The sequence below is a fragment of the Arachis stenosperma genome, chromosome 9 (genome assembly GCF_014773155.1).
Source record: "Arachis stenosperma cultivar V10309 chromosome 9, arast.V10309.gnm1.PFL2, whole genome shotgun sequence".
NCBI classification, from domain to species: domain Eukaryota; kingdom Viridiplantae; phylum Streptophyta; class Magnoliopsida; order Fabales; family Fabaceae; genus Arachis; species Arachis stenosperma.
The window spans coordinates 161,090,223-161,111,315 of NC_080385.1; the positions used below are offsets into that span (position 1 = coordinate 161,090,223).

The 21,093-nt window shown below is 32.8% G+C and overlaps 5 protein-coding genes across 6 annotated transcripts; 3 read left to right on the plus strand and 2 right to left on the minus strand.

Moving 5' to 3' along the window:
- Positions 1-531: 531 nt before the first annotated feature.
- LOC130950992 (protein ROH1-like) lies at positions 532-2,475 on the plus strand. Its single transcript, XM_057879596.1, has one exon. The coding sequence runs from the start codon at positions 979-981 to the stop codon at positions 2,176-2,178; it is 1,200 nt and encodes a 399-aa protein (XP_057735579.1). The 5' UTR covers positions 532-978; the 3' UTR covers positions 2,179-2,475.
- Positions 2,476-5,881: 3,406 nt separating this feature from the next.
- Positions 5,882-6,960, minus strand: LOC130951778 (18.1 kDa class I heat shock protein-like). 2 transcript variants are annotated; one of them, XM_057880499.1, is made up of 3 exons: positions 6,829-6,960; positions 6,520-6,689; positions 5,882-6,395 (listed from the first exon to the last, which is right to left on the minus strand). In XM_057880499.1, exons 2-3 carry the CDS (start codon positions 6,665-6,667, stop codon positions 5,890-5,892), a joined length of 654 nt encoding a protein of 217 aa, XP_057736482.1. In that variant the 5' UTR covers positions 6,668-6,689; positions 6,829-6,960; the 3' UTR covers positions 5,882-5,889. The 2 variants fall into 2 exon arrangements, with proteins under 2 accessions (XP_057736482.1, XP_057736483.1); XM_057880500.1 differs by having other exon boundaries at positions 6,815-6,834.
- Positions 6,961-10,485: 3,525 nt separating this feature from the next.
- Positions 10,486-11,428, minus strand: LOC130948851 (abscisic stress-ripening protein 5-like). Its single transcript, XM_057877726.1, has one exon. The coding sequence runs from the start codon at positions 11,355-11,357 to the stop codon at positions 10,722-10,724; it is 636 nt and encodes a 211-aa protein (XP_057733709.1). The 5' UTR covers positions 11,358-11,428; the 3' UTR covers positions 10,486-10,721.
- A 4,667-nt stretch (positions 11,429-16,095) lies between these two features.
- On the plus strand, positions 16,096-17,977 carry LOC130950687 (40S ribosomal protein S18). The gene is made up of 4 exons (XM_057879247.1): positions 16,096-16,327; positions 16,548-16,708; positions 16,866-17,054; positions 17,699-17,977. Exons 1-4 carry the CDS (start codon positions 16,325-16,327, stop codon positions 17,802-17,804), a joined length of 459 nt encoding a protein of 152 aa, XP_057735230.1. The 5' UTR covers positions 16,096-16,324; the 3' UTR covers positions 17,805-17,977.
- A 1,359-nt stretch (positions 17,978-19,336) lies between these two features.
- On the plus strand, positions 19,337-20,768 carry LOC130951239 (F-box/kelch-repeat protein At3g23880-like). Its single transcript, XM_057879885.1, has one exon. The coding sequence runs from the start codon at positions 19,487-19,489 to the stop codon at positions 20,669-20,671; it is 1,185 nt and encodes a 394-aa protein (XP_057735868.1). The 5' UTR covers positions 19,337-19,486; the 3' UTR covers positions 20,672-20,768.
- Positions 20,769-21,093: the final 325 nt, after the last annotated feature.

Genomic DNA, 21,093 nt, shown 5'->3' on the forward strand with positions numbered 1-21,093 from the left:
GACACCCATCAACATTTTATCTAAGCCTTATGTACGAACCACATTTGTCCAGGTGTCAAAGGTGGACCCCACGTGACCGCAATCCAGCACGTGGTGGCCCATGTAAAAGTGTAAAACAGTCTCCCAACTCCATGTAGCACACTATAAATTCCTCCCCTCCCTTCAGGTGCTGATGTACAGTGGGGACAGCATAAGTGTCTCTGTCCCAAAAATTCAACGGTTCAGATTTCATCCGTACCTTTTTCATTGGGATCTACACCGCTGAAAGCCCTCTGAATCCTCAATCTAGGTCCTTGCCACCGTGTCCGCTACGTGTTCGATGCGTGTTCTGCTTCCATAAACCACATTAATTATTAATTAATTTTCACTAATTAACTGCGGATTACACTTTAAACTTTACATTAGTGATTTTTTATTTTTTTGTTTATGCGTGGTTCGCTTTTTCTTCTTTTTTTTTCTCTCTCTCTCTCTCTCTCTTTTCTTTTATTCCTTTTTTTTGGGTCTCTTTTTATTGCAACCACCACTAAACGCGGTGCAATTGTGCCCCAATAAAATCCCTCTCTTTACCACTTAGGGTTTCCATGTTTCTTTCTTCTCACTTGTCCCCGCATTCTCTCTCTCTAGTTTCTCTCACTCCTTGTCTGGTTCTCTCTGTCTCTCTCTATATCTCACTGGATTCTAAACTCAAATTGGGTTCAGTTGAGCTGAAAAGTTCTGGAATCTGAGTGGGGGAATCCTTTGGAATTTGTGGGAAGTCTTGTGTGCTTTTGATTTCTGGGTTTCCAAATTGATGTTGATAGAGTCTACAAATTGATCTCTGAAGTTTGGGGTTTTCAAATAGGTGAGGTTTTCTTTTGAGGCAAAAAGTCTTTGAAATCTAGTCCTTTCATTTCTGGGTTCTGAAATAGAAAACAGAAAGTCCTCAACTTGGAGATAAATCTTGGATTTTGATCGTTCTTGAGTGTGTTCTATGTGAGAATGCCCGCAACGGACTACCAAGGTTCGTCTCCGTCATCATTGTCCCATTTCGGCCGTTCATTTCTGAACATCCACCGTGATCATCAGGTTCACTCCATGGAAGGTTCAAGCTTGGAGGTGGAGCTGGAATCGTTTCAGCAACACGTGACTGACCAGTTCCTTGAGCTGTCGTCGGTTAGCCATGAAGAATTGGTGTCACTTTCATGGGTTGGGAAGCTCCTTGATTCATTCCTGTGCTGCCAAGAGGAGTTCAGGGCCATCCTCCACACCCACAAGGTGCTTGTTTTAAGGCCACCCTCGGATCGCATGGTGTCTGAGTACTTTGAGCGCAGTGTGAAGGCCTTGGATGTTTGTAATGCAATCCGTGATGGGATTGAGCAGATTCGCCAATGGCAGAAGCTCTTGGAGATTGTTCGTTGTGCAATGGGAGGAAACCAGAGGAGCATTGGTGAGGGTCAATTTCGAAGAGCAAAGAAGGCTCTTATTGATTTGGCAATTGGTATGCTTGATGATAAGGATTCTTCTAATGCCTCCATTAATGCACATAGGAATAGGTCATTTGGCCGCAACACTGGTGGTGGTAGAGACCATCATCATAATAACAATCTTCACAATCGATCGTTGGGGCACTTTCGATCCCTTTCGTGGAGTGTTTCTCGAACTTGGTCTGCTGCTAGGCAGCTCCAAGCAATTGGGAACAATATGCATCCGCCTAAGGCTAATGAGCTTGTGGCTTCCGGAGGCCTTGCAATGCCGGTTTTCATCATGAATTCGGTGCTTTTGTTCGTCATGTGGTGTCTTGTGGCTGCAATTCCCTGCCAGGATCGCGGCCTTCAAGTCCATTTCAACATTCCTAGGAACTTCTTGTGGGCTGCTCCAATGCTATCGCTCCACGACAGGATCATGGAGGAGTCCAAGAAGAGGGACCGGAAGAATGCGTGTGGCTTGCTCCGGGAGATTCATCAGATTGAGAAATGTGCTAGAGTGATGAATGAGTTGGCTGATTCAGTTCAGTTCCCATTGACAGAGGAAAAGGAAGCTGATGTTAGGCACAGAGCTCAAGAGGTTGCACAACTTTGTGATGCTTTGAAAGATGGGCTAGACCCTTTGGAGCGCCAAGTTAGGGAAGTGTTCCATAGAATTGTGAGAAGCAGAACAGAAGGGCTTGATTCTCTTGGAAAGCAAAACCTTGCTGATTAACCTTTTTTATGCATACCCTTTAGTTTCCATTGTTGGATTTTGCTTCCTTAGAAGCTGAGAATGGAGATCAGAATTGTAAGGGGGAGGTTCTTGTATCTAAGAACCGTGTAAAATGTATAGAGCTTAGAATATTTGATGTGGATCCTTTGTGATCTATGCTGTTTATTGTCCTCTCCTTGGTTGTTTTTCTTTTTGTCTTGTGATGTTGCTATTGTATAATCAATTTTCTCTGCAACTTGCTGCATCCTCATTGTAGCAGATTTTGTTAATCGATGTGTGCTAGACACATTTTCCTTTTGCTTCATGTGTTCATATACTTACAATTCGCGTTCTTGGATTATCAGGATTCGTGGTTTTCATTGAACTCTTAACTGTAAGATGCATTGAAGTTGATCAAAACTCAGGAATCACTCTTTTATTCAAGTCAGCAAGTATGCAACAAAACAAACAGCCTTTCGTTTCTATTTATCTTTCTCTTATGTGTTATCATTTCTTATTGAGAATGACATTTGATCATTTTTAACAATTGTTCCTAATTGTTCTAGGTAAGAAATATGTTATAGCAGTTTTTCCTATGGTGGTTTGTCTTCAAAAATACCTAACATAATGAATAATATGCAATTGTAAAAAACTTTGAACCATTAACCAGAAATAATACAACTTTCTCATTTTTTGTTTGTTTTATTTGCACCGGCATTCCCTCCTAGAGATTGCGAATAAGTGTTCCAGATGAATAATTAAGGAGATTGAGTTTCTAGTCAAGTCATTCAAGTTGACTTTGACTTGGTTTATTGCCATCCATAATTGAATTCCTTGACAAGGGGCTAGTTCAGGTCAAGGTCAAGATAAAACTTATGACCTTTATTAACGGAATCAAGATTTGCCACACATTATCTCTCAACTTTTTCAACACAAAAATAGTAATGTTCCCTCTACTTGAATTGAGCTTATATCCCAGTCGAGCTTCAATAAAAAATGTTAAATAAATGCTGCTATTGTGCCATATTGAACTTAACTTGCAGTGGAACTTCAATAAAAAAAAAAGGTTAATCAATGCTGGCCAGCAAATTAGGAACAAATGAAAGAAAGTTTGCATTGATTTACCTATAATTCAAAGAAGAGTATTATTTACCTATTTTGGTCCCAAAGAATTTTTAACCAAACACTTTAGTCCCAATTAAAATTAATTACTCGATTAGTCTCTAATAATTAACTTCGTTAGTCACTCAAGTCCTTTGCTCTCTCAACTCTAATAGAAGACAAAATGGTTCTTGAAAACTCTAATAGGGGACAAAATGATTTCTGACCCCCTCTGTTCGGAAACAACACCATTCTTTCACAATTTCCAATATATCTCGCATAACCCTAACATTCATATTATCCTTCTTTACCTCCACAGTCTTCTTTTCTATCTTTTCCTTCCTCCTCTTCAACTTCAAGATTAAGCTATGGTGTTACTGCCACGCGTGTCGCACGTACCTCAACATGTCATGGACCACACTTCCTAAATCTCTGTGACTGGTACACTCAACTCCTCCGCACTTCACTCACCAGAAGCATCCACCTCTACGTCCTCGATAACAGCATCACTTCCAACCCCGACAACGTCCACTACATCCTCAAGACCAAGTTCCACAACTCCATCAAGGGCACGCCTTTCTCCACTCGCCTGCAAGCAATATAGATTGTTGGATATTAGAATATCATGAGAAGATTCTCCTTCGACATCATATGCAAATTCTCATTTGGAATGAACTCTGAGTGCTTCATTTCTTCTCTCTCGAAGTTCAAGCTGGCAGACAGCTTCAACCTTGCATCCAAGCTATCAGTATAGCGAGCAATGTCGCCGTCACCGCTCATATGAAAATTGGGATTACTGAACATTGGTTCGGAGAATAAGCTGAAGGAAGCGATCAGAGTGGTGGACAATGTGGCAATAGAGATGATAGCGTAGAGGAGGAGGGAGATGGCGACGACAACGATGAATCTTAATAAATCGGACTTGCTGTCTAGATTCATGGGATCCATCAAAGACGACAAGTAAATGAGAGACATAGTCATTAATTTTCTGAGTATGAATTGATTGAGAACAAATTGACGATTCTTTTTCTTGTGAACATTGAAGTTAAAGAGTGTGCATTGTGTAGCTTGAAGTTGCAGTGTTAGACTATTAGGGTTATGCGGGATATGATAGAAATTAGGAAAAAACTGTGTCGTTTTTGAATAGAGGAGATCAGAGACTATTTCGTCCTCTGTTAGAGTTGGCATGAACTATTTTATCCTTCGTTAGAATTGATAGAACAAATGACCTAAGTGGCAGATGGAGTTAATTGTCAAGGATCAATCAAATAATTAATTTTAGTTAAAAACTAAAGTATCTTGTCCAAAATTATTTAAGAACCAAAATGGATAAATACTCTTTAACTAAATAAGTTTTTCTTTATATTTTATTTTTATTTTGTATTGTGATACTTTAATTATTATATAGAATATAAATATAAATAATACAGTTATATCTTATCTCTAAGTCTTAATTTAATGTATAAAAATGATAACATAAAATCTTTTTCTAGTTTACTCAAATCTGCTAGGAGTTGATGGTTGAAGTCACACTCAATCAATTATAATATTATGTTCCCAATTCACCCAAAAGTTTAAAATAGGCACAACGTTTTTTTTTTTCCTTCTCTCTTTCCATGTTATCAACTGACCTACTTAAACAAATCTACCTATAGTACTTGAGGATTTGATTTTCTCCTGATGATATCTTTATGAAATTAGTTAAGATTGCTATCTTAGTATGTTTGATATATTGAATTCAGGCCCCTCAAACAATGGTTGATGTTATTAGGATCGGATATTTTAAATTTTTAATGTGATAGTTAAAGTCAAAAGCCGTTATCAAGTGATAATCATGTAAAATGACTTTTGAATTTTTTGTGCTTCTCATGAAGTTACATGATCAAATTTTTTTTGCAAGGTAAGCGGCATTTATTGATAGACTAAATTTTTTGTGCTTTCTCTAATTGATAGTTTCATCACTTTAAATGGATAAAAATAAAAAATATTCAATAACTATCAAAATTTATTATTTTTTATTATTATTTTTAGTTATTAATTTATTTTTTTAATTTAATAATTTAATAACATATTTTTAGCTTATATTTTTTAATATTAATAATTAATTAATTAACAAAAACAATAAATTTTGATAGTTTTCTAACATTTCTCGATAAAAGTTATATTGTTGGTTTTAGATGCCAAAGAATTTTTAGTCTTTTCTTATGGACATGGAAAGAATTTTTAATCTAATTGTTTTGTGCCATCATGCATGAATTGTGGCCGAGTATGACATTCAAATGGTGTTCCTTCTCGCCCAAAAAATGGTGTTTCTCTCTGCCATCTTTTTATTTTCATTTTGCTTTAAGAAAAATAGATTGTAATCTTAGAACAATGATTAAATACTCAAAATTAGATTTTCACAAAGACATCAGGTTAGTTCTCTGAAAATATAGATATGCATTTAGTTTACATTCTACTAACTTTTCATGAATCACTAAAAAGCTAGCCAATGTTAAACTATCATAAATTAAGTTGATGAACAAGATTAGTCAAATATGTTATGAACCATATAGCTCTATGAAATTAACTTCCAATATTGTTGTTTGAGAAACCAACAAAAAAAGGAAAATGAAAAGCACGTTTTATTAATCAACTCTTTCTGACTCTAATATAGTGTATGACAAGAAAAATAAGAGATACAAGCAAAGTTGATCCTCCTATGAACAATGGAGGACAAGGCTTCCATGGCCTTTTTGGACGCTTCTTCTTCACTGCTGGACCTTCCTCTTCACTCTTATCTGGAACCTTTTCAGCCACAATTTGTTGTGCTGCCGGCTCCGGTTCCGGCTCGGGCTCTGGTGGCTTTCTATGAACAATCTCTTCTTCCTTCACCTCTTCAATTCCAACACCAAGCATCCCTTTGACCCTTTTTGGCATCACAATCCTCAAAACTGCTTCCTCTTGGTTATACTTGGCCTTGATCCTATCCAATTCTATATCCCCGGGGATTCTAAACTTCTTTCTAAAGTCTTTGATTTTGAGGTCTTTCTTGAATGGCATCATCATGTCCATTTCCTCCACCTCCTTCTCCCCACTCACTGAAATCTCACTGCCATCTTCACTTATATTGATCTCAATGTTCTCTTTCTTGTATCCTGCATTAACATGCTAACAGGATCAACAATATCTTTTTGCTAACTGTTTCTGTGGTTTGTGTTTGGTTCTAGAGATAAGAAAGAAACCAAAACATATATAAAAAGTGGAAAGTGTTAAAGGAACCTTTGAGATGTGCAGTGAGGATGAACATTACATCAGTTTCTTTAGACAAGAAGAAAGGCCCTGCTCTATCTTTGGCAAACTGAAAATCAGAAATGGAAGTGGAATCATCTCTGATTCTCGTGATCTTCAGACCCAACTCAACCTCCATAGATGTTGATCCTCAAATTTTCCTGAAATAATGCATAATGGCTAGCAATTTAGCATAGTGCTATATAATTCAAGAACAATATTGTGCAAGTAAAGAACATATTCTTTTCTTGCTGCAAAGGGAAAAGCTGCTAAAACGTTGAAGTACATTGCTTCTCTTACTATTCTCATTTTCTTAAGGGAATCTAGTGTTTAGAAAACATGGTTGCAATTTGCTAACTCCATTTAAACATTTGTTACTAGTCAATGAGTTGCTGTATATACAAAGTAAGATTTGAACATCCGATATCGCTTCGGCCAACTAACTCACTAAGATGAACCCAAGTTGGTTAAGTAGGAAAATGACTATGATGGAGACTTTTTCACTCACATCACATCATCTTTTCCTTTTTCTTTTTATTTTTATGCTATGAAGCACAAACACTTCGTAGAGTTGTCATATCCGTGTGTAGAACACATTTTGGACACGACATTCGTCGACACTTGTCTAACACCCAAGTTTGCTGTATCCAACCGTGTCTTAATAAAAAAAAGAACTTTTTTAAATATGCTTGAACACATCTAAATAGCATCTTCAGCATTTCTTAAAATTTGTGTGTCGACATGTCTTAAAATTATGTCGACATTTGTCGACATAATTTTTTTGACAAATCTAATTACTAACATCTATCTTGGGATAAAATTAGTGTAAGTTCGTTTTTAGGGCCCAAGAAAACTTGATTTCATACTGAGGCCCAATTTAGAATGGATCAGAAGCATAGCCCGATGTAGAAGAAGCCTTATGTCATGAATAATATTTCATCTATTTCTCCTTCTTCAGCCCTCACCATGAGTCCATGATCCCAAAAACAAAAATCTCCTTCTTTTAAGTCCTTTGTACATCTCTTATGTGTTAAGATCAAAATTGTCCTTTATGATTAAAATCTCAAGAGGGGTTTCTAACTTCAAACATACATAACTGTCTTTTCTTCTTCTTTTTGATTCTTCTTCTTTTATTTTAAATGTAGTGATAACAAAATGGGTATTCTTCTTGAATAGCTTTGATAACATACCCTACCATGCTTAATTGATGATTTGATGTACTACTACTCAAAGAAGTGTGACCTACCGTGTTTCTCAAGTAAGAGGCACCTTTTCTAAAGGCTTTAGTATAAGTCACAAGGCATTCAAGATTTCTTTCGCAAAAGCATTGGTCGGTCATTAAACGCAAATGCGCGTGAGAGAGGTGTAACTGCCCTTCCTCCATTCCTATCACTTGGTGTGTGAGAGACATTCACTCCTCAGAACAATAATAAGCAAATGTAAAGAAAAAGAAGAAAATAATTGTCGGAAAATGTTTTTTAAAAATGAATTTGCAAGTTTCTTAGGCATAATTTGTGTATGCGTATTAATAAGTTATTATGAATAAGGTGAAAATTTACCTGTATTTATTTTTTTGTAAAATTAATAGTTGAAATTTATGTAAAGTTCAATAAATTTTCTTTTTTTTTTTAAACAAAATCCAAAAATATATAAAAAAGAACTTAAAATGAGTGGTTGTGCATGTGTTGCATGTTATTAAAGCATTCATTAATTATATACTCAAAAACTATACCGTATTATATAAGTGATCCGTAAGAGACAATTTTACATCTTTTTAGAATAAGAAACTTTTACCCTGATCATTAAATTTGAATAAAGAAGGAAAAAAGAAATAAATGATAGACAAGAAAAGTGAATTCACCGAAAAATAAAAATTTGTAACGTGCGTGGACACTAATTTCGTCGATCTACAGTATAAGTCCATTCTTAGGGTTCATGGTGCTTTCAATGTTCATTAAATATATTTGTTGCCAATACGGGGTGTTTTCTTATTGGATCGGAGCACACATGTCTAACACTTGTTGCATATGATACAAGTGATTTTCAGTAATTGCTCCATCGCTTTCTGATGGAAATCACAAATAATCATGTGTGGATAAGCTTATCTTTGAAAAATTGAGAGATTTCATACCATATTTAAGTTCTCAAACAACTTAGTCACTTGCAAGTTGCAAGTGTATTTGTTTATTAAATGTTATTTTAGGCAAGAATTTTATGTTACCAATTGCTTAAACTTTTTCCATGATTTAGTGGTTGCGAATATATCAGTACTTTTTGCAAACTAATTAATTTTGCTACCGATCCCAATTTTTTTAAGACAATATATAAATCAGAGTAATTAAAATAAAAACACGAGAGTAAAAATCTCCTAAATTGTAAAGTAGTTCACATTGGAAAATTAAAATGTGGATGCAAATAGTATATTTTTTTTTCCCTTGCCAAAGTAGTTCTCATTTTTGTTTCGTTTTAGCTCAAGTATCTACCTCGGTGGCTGTAAGTGGCTTTGTAGTTTGTATGATTCCATAGTTAATAGCTTGTGACAGAAATGTTGTGGTGACCGATACCTAGAGTAAGTAGTATTTGATATCTTGATGAACCCATCAAAATGGGACGGATCTATTTTTAATCATGGTTATGAGAACCGATTGAACTGGCCAGTTCAATGGATTAATCAGAAATTAACTATTAGACAGTTCAGATAAAAAATTAATTGCTAACAAATGGGTCAAAAAATTGAAAAAACCGATTAAAGAAAAAAAAAGCAATCAAATAATCAGTTAATTAATTTAAAATAATAAAATATAAAAAAATATTTTTTTAAAAATATATATTATATATAAATACTCTCAATTAAATATTTAAATTTTAAAATTTTTAACTTTATCCACCTAATAGTCAGTTTGATTTTCATAGCATTACTTTTTACATTATCTCTGTGTTAGAGGATTCTTTCGCTTCTCTTAAATAGTTAAAACTTAAATCACATATGCATACAATCATGTTATACATGTATATCAAAATTAATCATAAATATTAATTATTAATATAAAATAAATATATAAATATATATTAAAAATAAATTAAATAATACATATATTCATATATAAATACATAATGTGTTTATTCTTCTTTAGACAATAACTAATAGGAATGGTAAAGCGGGCCAGCCCGCCCCAACCTGCCCTGTCCTGTCTAGGTCCACCCTATAAACAAGACAAGTCGACCCGTCCTGCCAACTACGATGGGTTTAAAATGCTAGCCCGTCCTACTTTATGGTAGATTTGCGGGTCGGCGGGCTAGCCCGCTTGACTTTTTTTATTTTAAATAAAATTTATTAAAATTAATTAAAAAATAATAATTAAAAAATTAAAAATAAATAAAAAATAGTCAAATTATAATATAATTTTTTACTATTTTTTTTATTTTTAGTTTCAATAAAATTGTTCAAAATAATATTTATCAATAGAACTATCTTTATTTTAAAAAATAAGTCATATAATTTGATCAAATATACGAAATTATAAAATAAAATAAATAAAGTTAATAACTAAAAGAAGAATAAAAACAAAAACAAAAAAAGTGTTTAAAAATTCTATAATTATTAAGTTTATAATAGTAATTACTCTGATATTTAATAAAATAAAATTATTTGGCCCGGCGAGCTGGCCCGTCTCACCCCACCCAAATCTGCTAATTTAGCAGTGACAATTTGACGGATTCCAAATTCTAACTCGACCCACTTTAATAAATTGAACGGGTCAACAAGTTTTGCCACCCCTAGTAACTAACTATACAAAGAATATTTTATGGTACTTAATAAATTTATGTCTAATTTGTTTAAAAGGTAAAAACACAAGAGGTGAATCCAACCTTTTTATATTTGTGTCATATAGTAAAATTAAGTATTATAGAAGAGACCACGATACAAATTGAATAGCATCCCAATAATAATAATAATAATAATAATAATAATAATAATTTTATATAATATCGGTAATCAACAGAGTACATATACAAGCATATATTGGAAGCAAATAAAGCAATAACATTCTCCCAATAAGTACATACAAACCACACACAGTAGTAGAAGTAGTAGTAAGCTGGAAAGATAAATTATACGGAAGATACATAAAATCGAAAAGCACAATAATTCAATAATATTATTGTTGTACGTATGTATACACATAGACGCGTCAGCCAAAGAGGTGGTGCTTCTTCTTGCCATGAGCTTCTTCATCTTCCTCTTTAGCTTCCTTCTTCTCATGATGCTCATGGAAGGCAAAACCTCCAGATCCCACTGCAGCTGCTGCTGCTACCTCCTCTTCTATCTTGTGCCTGTGAGCATGCTCGGGATCTTTCTTCGCCTCGTGCTTCTCATACAAGGCATAGGCACCAGCAGCTGCAGCACCAAACTCACCGAGATGCTCAAGCTTCTTGTGGTGCTTCTCTTCTTTCTTGTAGTCAACCTCATCTTCATTTCTTCGATCACCGTCATCACGCCCATAGCCACCGCCATAGCCACCGGAAGAAGGTTCATCACTGGAGTAAGCTGACTTGTTGTAACCGCCAGATTCACCATAGCCACCACCGCCAGAAGGCTTATCGTAACCACCTTGATCGCCATAGCTACCAGACTCACCGTAACCACCGGAAGGATTATCATCGTACGATGATGGCTTGTTATAGCCACCGCCAGAGCCACCGTAACCACCAGTTTCCTCGGAGGAGTATGATGATGACTTGTTGTAGCCAGAGTCAGTGTCTATGGGTCTGTCTTCATCGTCTTTGCGGTGGTGGAAGAGGCCTCGAGAGCGGTTCTCGTCAGACATGGTGGATTGAGAGAGAGAATAAGAATGAAATGTGTGAGTGTAAGGTAGGATGGGATTGGTGGTATGTGATAGGTACCTATTTATAAACGGATATCATCATGTTAATTGCATGAGACCAAAAACAAAATAAATAAACAAATTCATGATCTACACATCACGTTTTTTCTTATATATTCTTGTTTTCTATTAAAATTAATAGCAATGCTAAGGGACCAACAACTTATGTGATTGATAGCTATCAAATAATCGTCAATGATGATTTAATAACGTGAGATTGATGTGAAATTTTATCCAATGATTTACCTTTCTCTGTTGGTTATTGGCCAAAATTCAATATAATTACTGGCCCTCTAGACTTTTCCTAAAATTAATTATAAACATTAAAAAATTTACTTTTATATCATAAAAAATGTGCTAATAATTTTTTCCAAAAAAAAAAGAGAAAACAAATAAAATCAAATTGAAATTGTTATTTTTAGTGAAAATATAAATAATTTTGGTAAAGTAGCTAAGGAGAAAAAAGGAAAAAAATTGAAAGGAAAATATCTGAGTCCCCGGCCCACATGTTTTTACTTTTCTCTTTGGAACGGAGACTATTTAATATTTATGTAACTTTCTTAATTTCTTTTTACTTGTAGTTGTAATTTTTTTAGTTTAATAATTTAATAATTTATTTTTAGTTAAGGATGTTAATAAATTGGGTTAAGACGAATTTAATTAGGCCTGAATTCAATCTTAAAAGATTACCATATTTATTTTAACATGATTTAAAATAAATTGGGTCGATTAAATATAAAATTAGTATATATAAATTTATAAATTTTATATATTAAAATAATAAATTTACTTTAAAATTAAATTTAATAAATATTATATTATATTTATAGTTTTATACTAAAATAAATTATTCTAAAATAAAAATAATATTATATAATACAAAAAATATTAATTAAAATATAAAATTATAATATGATATTATTAATTTTATTTTAAAAAATATTTTTATTATAAAAAATTACTTTGGACCGAGTCAGGCGACTTGAAGCATAACTCAAACCCAACTAAAAAATAAATCGGATAAAAAGTGACAAAACCAAACTTGCCAAAATATATATTGGTTCTGGGTCGAATTTCACACAGGATCATGATCAGATATTAAACACATCTACTTTTACTTTTAAATATTAGTCTTTTAACATTTTGAGTTAAATTTTTTGAAGTTTTTTCTCTAAAATTTAGACTCTTTCAAAAAATTAAAGATTAAGAACATAATTTGATAATAAAAAATTAATCCTTTATATTTGTTCTTTTATATCTGCATAAATAAAGAATGAATGGTACGATGTGATAGATTATATATATAGCGCATGAAAATAGGACAATCTACTCCATCCTGATTATTTGTTTATTTATTTATTATTTTACACGAGTTATCTACATGCATTATCACGGTGGTGGAAGCAACTTACTTAAAAACAAAAAAAAAAAGGATGGATATATGATCATGAAGTTAGATAAACATGTGTCATTGGGTAGGCAGGTTCCTTCTTTTTTGGTAGGGGCCATTAATGATATTAGTGCTAAGCTTTGAAATTTCGGATCTCTATTAATGCTTTATGTTTAGAAGAAGATTTTCTTTTATTCCTTTTTTTTTTCTACGATGTGTTTCAAAAGATTAATAGTTAATTTATTATAAATCAAAATTTTATTTAAGAATTTGTTATTAATAAATAAATTATTATATATACAAAATAAAATTTAAATTTCTAATATTTACTTAAATAAACTAATTAATTACTAGACCAATCAAAATTAATTTCCTTTTCTTTTCTTTTATTTGGTACACATTGCATTGCATTTAATTTTGGGCCATATACTATATATCTAGATATAAGGATATTTTGTATATACGTACATACATGATACAGGTGAAACAATAATATATAGTTGTTTAGAATTTATTCCCGCGTACAGTACAATATAAAGATTGTCATTTAATTAGATAGGGTTGTATTAACAGTGCAGATAATTAAAGTTTGATATTATTATCACAAGTTCTTGAAAATGATTAAACTTTCATTTTTGTTATTATTTCGTTCACGAATTGAAGAATATATATATACACACACTTAGATATATAATATTTTTGTTATACATACACACACATTTTGAAAGTAATGTTATCCATTAGAATTAGCCTACATGTCCTTTTCAATTAGTTGTAATTTTGGTTGTTCGCTTCATTTCAAACGAGTGCATGACAATTTTTGTGGCTCAACAAGTTATAAAAGTAAAGAGGAAAATATAAATTGATTTTAGTTAAAAACATAAAAGCAAAATATTAAACTTACATTTGGAATTATTATATCTACTTTATTTAATTACTCTCTTCATTTGATCCAATCTTAATTGTGAAGGATGTGTATTATTATTCATTTATTCCATTTTAGTTGAGGATACAATGTCAACAATTTTTTCATAAATATGACAAAATTATTTAATGAGTCAATTTTTAAATTGAGTTATGGTCACTCAATAAGAAAAAAAAAATTACATCAATATTTTTAACATGTGTTATTTTAACAAAAATCCTTTATATATTTACTTCAATCTAACCTTTTTATTTCGGATTGAATTTATTTATTTATTTTACTTTGGAGGTGATAAAAGCCCAAATGTTGTAGAAAATGGAAGTGGATAATGTAGGCGGTGAGTGGGACCCATTTGAATGGAAGTTGCAATTTCAACAGTCTGAGGTGTCGGCAAGAAAGGATATTCCATCCCAAGAGTCATGAGATTCAATATATATTTCCCTTTTTCATCATATTATTTTTAAAACATATGCATTTTTGGCAATAGAAATAAGAATTTAATTTTAATATATTAATAGTATAAAATATTTTATTTATGGGACATTTTACTGTACAGATTGAAATGGTATAAAGAGAAAATATAATTTTTTTATAGTTATTTTTTATTATTTTATTATTATTCAAAATATGGATCCTACCTTTATTAATCTCTCTTTAATTCTATTAAAGGAAAAATCTGTAAACTTACATCTTTACCATATAATTCACCTTTATTTATTTATGTAATTATATTTATTATTTTAAATAATTATTTATATAATTATTATAAAAAATAATTATTTTTATTCATATGATATTATATAATTAAATACATATATAAAATTATTTTACACTAACAATATATTAAAATTAAATTTAAAAAATAATAATGAAATATCATTTTATGCTCATACGCACTAAAGTAGTTTGTATGGAGGGCTGCAAATTTTGTAGGTTCACCGAGAGTTTGTTCTTTACATAAAATATATTTAATTATATTTTAAACATTATATATTTAAGAATATTAAGTTCTAATTAAATAATAAAACATTTGTTTGTATGAAAAAATATTAATGTTAATATCAATTAGTCTTCACCAAGACAAATCACACCATATTCCTTGATGTCACTTGCTTGCTGTGCCTGTCTCAGTATCTCCCTTCCCTCAAACACTGTTTACTAAATTACTGTTATTATTATTAAAATATCATTCTACTTAAGATGTAGAATTAATTAAATTCATAACAAGGCTTGATTATTCAGAAGTATTAATATTGAAGAATGTGACTGATATGAATGAAACAAGTTACTGAAATTAGGTCACATACTCGGGAGCTACACGTATTCTGAGATATAATATATGGTTGTGACAATTGATTGGATATTAACCTGTGGAGAAGTTGGAGCCACGTCGTGTTGCCACGTATTTCAATTGACCACTAAAAAAAATAGATAGATTTGGTGGTAATCGATTTTCATAATGTGGATTGATTGATTATTATTGCCCATGCATCGCATTACTTGATACTTTGTTCGTTGAAGGTGGACCAAAAGTTGAATCCAATACTTAATGCCAATGTAGCTATTTAATGAATAATTTCGGCTAAGCGAAAAAACAACCAACTCCTAAGTCGAGAGGGTTAACTGGTACTGAACACATCTGAGTTTTTTATTAATAAATAAATACTTATTAGAACGTTCTGCTTCATTACCCTTGAATTTTATTTATGAATTTAGTTGATTAATTAATTGAGTTATCCACTTCAAAATCAAAATAAAACTTGTATTCACATATTACGGTTATTTTAAAAAGTTTTTACTCATTAAAAATAATTTATTAAAGTTATTTTTTGAAAAATCAATTTTAAAAAATTACCATATTCGTATTTGATAAATCAAACTAAAAATATTTTTTAATAAATAAAAAATAATAATAATTGTATTTAGAATTTTTTAATTTTAAAAAATTATAATATATATAAATATAATAGTAAATTTAAATATTTATTAATATATAAAATTATATTTAATTTTTTAATTTTAATAAAATAAAAATTAATTTTAAAAATATCTCTTTAGATGATATAAAAATCCCTCTAATTTTTAAAAATTACAAATATAAGCACATGCCTTTTTTTAGTTCACTGAACACAATTTACCAAACAAATCTTATGTGTTAACACTTTTATGAGATTCATAATTTTTTTGTTTTTAATATTAAAAAGAGTTAAAATCCAAAAGAAAATCTAGATAAAAATCAAGCGCGATAAGGATGGCCCGCTTATTTGTCTTCTTCAACTTTTTAATATAAAAAATTAAGATAATGCAGCACAAACTTAGCAAATGTCACATTGTTTTAGGGCGATTGAAGACATGAAAGCCCAAACACAGGAAGGATATTTATATAAAATTATGAATTATAGTGTAAACAAGAAGCCCATGTACATGGCCCAGATCTGGATTTATTAAGGCCCAAATAAATAAAGAAAAGAAAGAAACCCTCCTCCTATTGCGTTGCGTAGTTGGAATAGCGGAGGTTTTAGCAAAGGAGGCGTCGTGCCCAGCTGCGCGGAGCAGAGCCACATCCAACTTCCTTGAATCTCCCTTCATTCAACCATGGTACCAATTTCTTCTCTTTCTGTATATGTCTTTGATTCTTTTGAGAATTTTCTGGTTTTGATTTCAACTATCTTGCAAACGTGAACTTCCATCGCCTTTTTTTTTAAAACTAGCCTTTGATCTGAAATCAAGGGTTTTGAAACCAACCCTTGCCTTGTCTATGCTTAAAATGCAGTATGATGATTGTGTTATTGTCCTCTTTCTCTCTTGAGTAATGTAGTCTCTAGTGGCAAACGAGGATTTCCAGCACATTCTTCGTGTTCTGAACACAAACGTAGATGGGAAGCAGAAGATTATGTTTGCTATGACCTCCATCAAAGGTATCGGAAGGAGATTCGCCAACATCTGTTGCAAGAAGGCCGATATCGACATGAACAAGAGGTACCTTATATGTTTATGTATATGTATATGATATCATAAGATAAGTTGTGGCGTTAGTTATCTTACTAATGGTTGAAATTATAGACTATAGACTTTAGGATATAAGGCCAGGTTATCTGATAGGGTATGTTTCTGTTGTTGTTGATTGATTGGGCAGAGCTGGTGAATTAAGTGCTGCTGAGCTTGATAATCTGATGACTGTAGTTGCCAACCCAAGGCAATTCAAGATCCCAGACTGGTTCCTCAACAGGAAGAAGGACTACAAGGATGGCAAGTACTCTCAGGTCGTGTCCAACGCCCTCGACATGAAGCTCAGGGATGACTTGGAGAGACTCAAGAAAATCAGGTCTCACTCATAACTCTTTAATTAACTTTTTAATTTAGTCTGATTCGGATCAAATCTTTATTTAGAATTTATGTATAGGGATGGATGTTAGTTGTTTGTTTGTTCAATGTAATTTTGGATGAAGTTGAATACAGTCTCTGTTTGATATTTGTGCTAACATGATATGTAATGGACCAGTTGATTTTGGTATGACTTTTAGTTCAGTTGTTAACTTGGTGTGGTTGTTTATTTCTATTCTTGTTAAATATTTTTATCATAGACGAACAAAATATCCTCATTACCTAGTAGATATAATTATCTGAATCTTCATCTTTTCAATTTAGTTCAATGGCTTTTCATGAGTGTGTATTTGATTTGACTATCCTGCATGATTTGATCTAAAATCATGGTGTTCTTTTTCCATTACAAGATTACGGTTTACAATAATTTCTTAAGATGTACAAATAAGTCATTATATGATGCAACACTAATACACTATCTATCTTTTCTCTTGCCAGTCCTCAAAACACATTATATTCAGGGAAATCTGTGGTTAATATATGCTTATGCATTGGTTGACTTAAAAATTCTAGCTGCTGTATGTTTTTTTCTTCATGAACTATTCTAGCTCCTGTATTGACACACACGTTGACACTATTTTTCAGAAACCACCGTGGTTTGAGGCACTACTGGGGCCTCCGAGTTCGCGGTCAACACACCAAGACTACTGGGCGTAGGGGAAAGACCGTTGGTGTTTCCAAGAAGCGTTAAACTGTTATATTTTGGCTTTTGGAAATTAGATATTGTTGAAGAGGCAGACAATGTTTTTACATACCAACTTTGCTTTTTGGTTGTTAAATGCTCTCTTGACCGTTTTCAGTTTTGTTTGTTATTTTCTCTAAGCTTCTTTTTAGTTGAATGAATGATGACTCTTTTTACAGACATGAGACATCCACAATCCAATAGTATTGATTACATTATATTTTAACAAAAAGTTTGCCATCCAAATATTTTGAAATAATGAGGAATTAGTAAATTGGTGTTGGTTTACTAGTGCTACGTTTGAATTGGCGCTAGTGGGAGTGGAGTAAAATCTAGTTTCAAGGGAATTTAATGAACTCTTCTTGTTTGGATTGGTAAAGTTTATGGAATAGATTTAATTCATCAAAATTATAGTGAAGTTCAATCATACCTGTTACCATCATCTATATTTTTTAATAAATAAAAACAAGTATTTTTCAGAAAAAATTTTTCTGTTAGTCCCTTGTGCTCACGATATAATCCATGTGGTTTCATTACACCTGAATAAAATAGTGATAGTGTGGTGAACTATAAATAAAGACTTGGTAGGTTTATCAGCAACAATATTTCCACTTTTTTGTTTACTCAGCAGAGTAAATTTGTATGCAACTTCAAATTTCCACCATAATTAAGCAAGCCTAGAAAAGTGCTGAGTTAGTTCTAAGGAATAGAGAGGAGTTAGTATTTTTGTAGAAATTGGGTCAACACTTAACCATAAAAAAAAATGATTACTCAAATATTATTAGATGTCATCTTACACTATTGAAAATATTGATGATAGCTAATTGATGGCTAAACATCACAAATTCTGCTGGCTCCTAGCACTTTTTTATGCAAATTCTAAAACCACCCTTTTAAAGTAAAAAAATGAGGGAATACCCCACTCGACCCCTGACAATTATCTCAAAAGGACAACGAGGCAAAAAAACACTCAACCTGGCCCTGATTTTTTTTGGACTGATTAGTCTCTATACTAAAAAAACATCGACTTTTTTTTTTGCACAAGGACCTCGTTATCCTTTTGAGGTAATTGTCAAGAGTCGGGTTGGATTTTTTTGTTTTGTTTTGTTTTAGGCTTTGTTTGGATATAGAAAAGAAAATGGAAGGAAAGAAAATGAGAAGAAAGAAAATGAGTGAAAAGAAAATAGAAAGAAAAGTAGAGTTATTTGTATGTTGTTTGGGTTAAGAGAAAATAGATGGAAAGAAAATAAAGAAAAAAATTTTCTTTTGTTTAGATGGATAGAAAAGTGAAAAAAAAGAAAATCATAATAGTATAAAATTACATTAATATTCTTATATATATTATATATAAATAATAATTTATTAATGATATGGGATAAATATGTAATTTTATTCATATTGTCACATTTCTCTTTATTTTCTTCTCATTTGTGGAAAAAAAATAATTTAAGAGATCTCACACTATTTTTTTCTTTCCTCCCTATTTTCTCTTTTCATCCAAATTACAAAAAACTTATTCTTTCCTCCCATTTTCTTTCCCTCCAAATTCCCTCAATTCAACCAATGTGTAAGGGCCTCAGGACTGTTTAAGGTTTCTTCCAAAAAGAAAAGCAACTTCTAAAAATACCAACCCGTCCGAAGTTGCACACTTCCCGGTGCTACTAATCGCGCCGCCCCCTTCTTTCTCCAGAATGAGGGGGAACCTCCTCGGAACCACCGACAAGCGGCACAAACACCTCTCTTCGACGCTGCGGATCCTTCCGGACGATATCATCGCCGAGATCTTGGTGAGGGTTCCGGCGAGTTCCGTTGTGAAATTCAAGATTGTGTGCAAATCATGGAATGCACTAATCTCCAGCCCAAGATTCGCCAGCGACCACCTTCACCGCTCAACAGCAGATCCAACCATGACCCGCCCACGACTCGTATTTAGAAGTGATCGCGGATTCGAATTTTTCTCGGTGCAGTCTGTGTATAAGAATCCATCCGCGCCTACTGAGGATGCCTGCTTCCAGATGGATGATGATGTGCATATCTTGGGTTCCTGCAATGGCTTGATCTGCCTCACCTTGCTCAACCGTAATCGTCGCTGGGAATCCATCAGATTGTGGAACCCTTGTACCAGATTGGCTTCCGATTGGTTGAAAATTCGGCCAGAGGGGCCCATGTTCGGGGATTACATTTATGGTTTTGGCTATGATTATGTGCATGATAATTACAAGTTTCTTGAGGGTTCTTTGGCACACCGCTACAAAGTTCACACCTTTGGTTCGAATTCTTGGACAACCATCATTCAAGATCATCCATTTTATCCCCTGCAGGTGATAGGGAAGTTTGTGAATGGCACCCTCAATTGGGCAGCTCGTACTCGTAACAACTGCTTCAAATGGGTGATCCTTTCCTTTGACTTAGCCAACGAGAGTTTTTGCCCAATGTCCCTGCCTAATAGGGATCATAGTGATTACAATTATAGTTCTGTTTTCTTTACTATGTTGGGTGTCTTGAGGAACAACCTTTGTGTTTGTTTCAATGAAAACTATAGTCGTTTGGTTTTGTGGGAGATGAAGGAGCATGGGGTTCAAGAGTCTTGGACTAAGTTGGTCACCATATCTAGTGAGCTTTTAGTACCCCGGCGTTATGGATCACAGCTTCTGTCATATAGAGCCTTGTACATCATGGAAAATGATGACGTTCTGGCTGTTTCCTATTATTCCGATGCTTGCAAATTAGTTATGTTTAATGCAAATGTTGGCCAGCTAACGCATACAAATCTTTGCGAACCAGGTCTTCATAGCTGCTATGTTTATCATGAAAGCTTGGTTTCGCCCTCCCATTTAGGTCTTCCATGTTTTTTATATGGATCCACTACTGATTAAATCAACTACATGTTTATTGCTTAATGACTCTTTCTTGTTGTGGCTTCTTTTAAGTCCTACTCTCATTCATTAATGCAGTCTATTTTCTTTTCCTCAACTTGGTGTAGCGCTACATGACTCTACTTTCTAGTTTCCATCCATATGATTATCCCCAATAGCTATCTAATAGTAAATGAGTAATATATATCTCTATCAGTACTGCATAAGGTGCATCAGGCACCGTCAATTCATGTTCTCCAAGGTTTCCATACTCTGGAGAAAACACAAGCAATGTGCATCAAAGATGTATAACATTGGATTCCTAAATCATGGAGTCATGACAATTAATCAAATCCTTTACTTTTGAACAAAAATGAAGGTCCTAGGTATGCAGGTACTTATTTTCAGATTCCAATACTGTTTCTACCACCACTTCCATAGAA

Excerpts from the sequence above, each read along its gene's own strand:
- LOC130951778 (XM_057880499.1), bottom strand. The coding sequence starts at position 6,667 with ATGGAGGTTGAGTTGGGTCTGAAGATCACGAGAATCAGAGATGATTCC. Across the intron at positions 6,396-6,519 it reads CCTCACTGCACATCTCAAAG|GATACAAGAAAGAGAACATT; the intron begins GTTCCTTTAACA and ends ATGTTAATGCAG.
- LOC130948851 (XM_057877726.1), bottom strand. The coding sequence starts at position 11,357 with ATGTCTGACGAGAACCGCTCTCGAGGCCTCTTCCACCACCGCAAAGAC.
- LOC130950687 (XM_057879247.1), top strand. Across the intron at positions 16,709-16,865 it reads GATATCGACATGAACAAGAG|AGCTGGTGAATTAAGTGCTG; the intron begins GTACCTTATATG and ends TTGATTGGGCAG. Across the intron at positions 17,055-17,698 it reads GAGAGACTCAAGAAAATCAG|AAACCACCGTGGTTTGAGGC; the intron begins GTCTCACTCATA and ends ACTATTTTTCAG.
- LOC130951239 (XM_057879885.1), top strand. The coding sequence starts at position 19,487 with ATGAGGGGGAACCTCCTCGGAACCACCGACAAGCGGCACAAACACCTC.
- LOC130950992 (XM_057879596.1), top strand. The coding sequence starts at position 979 with ATGCCCGCAACGGACTACCAAGGTTCGTCTCCGTCATCATTGTCCCAT.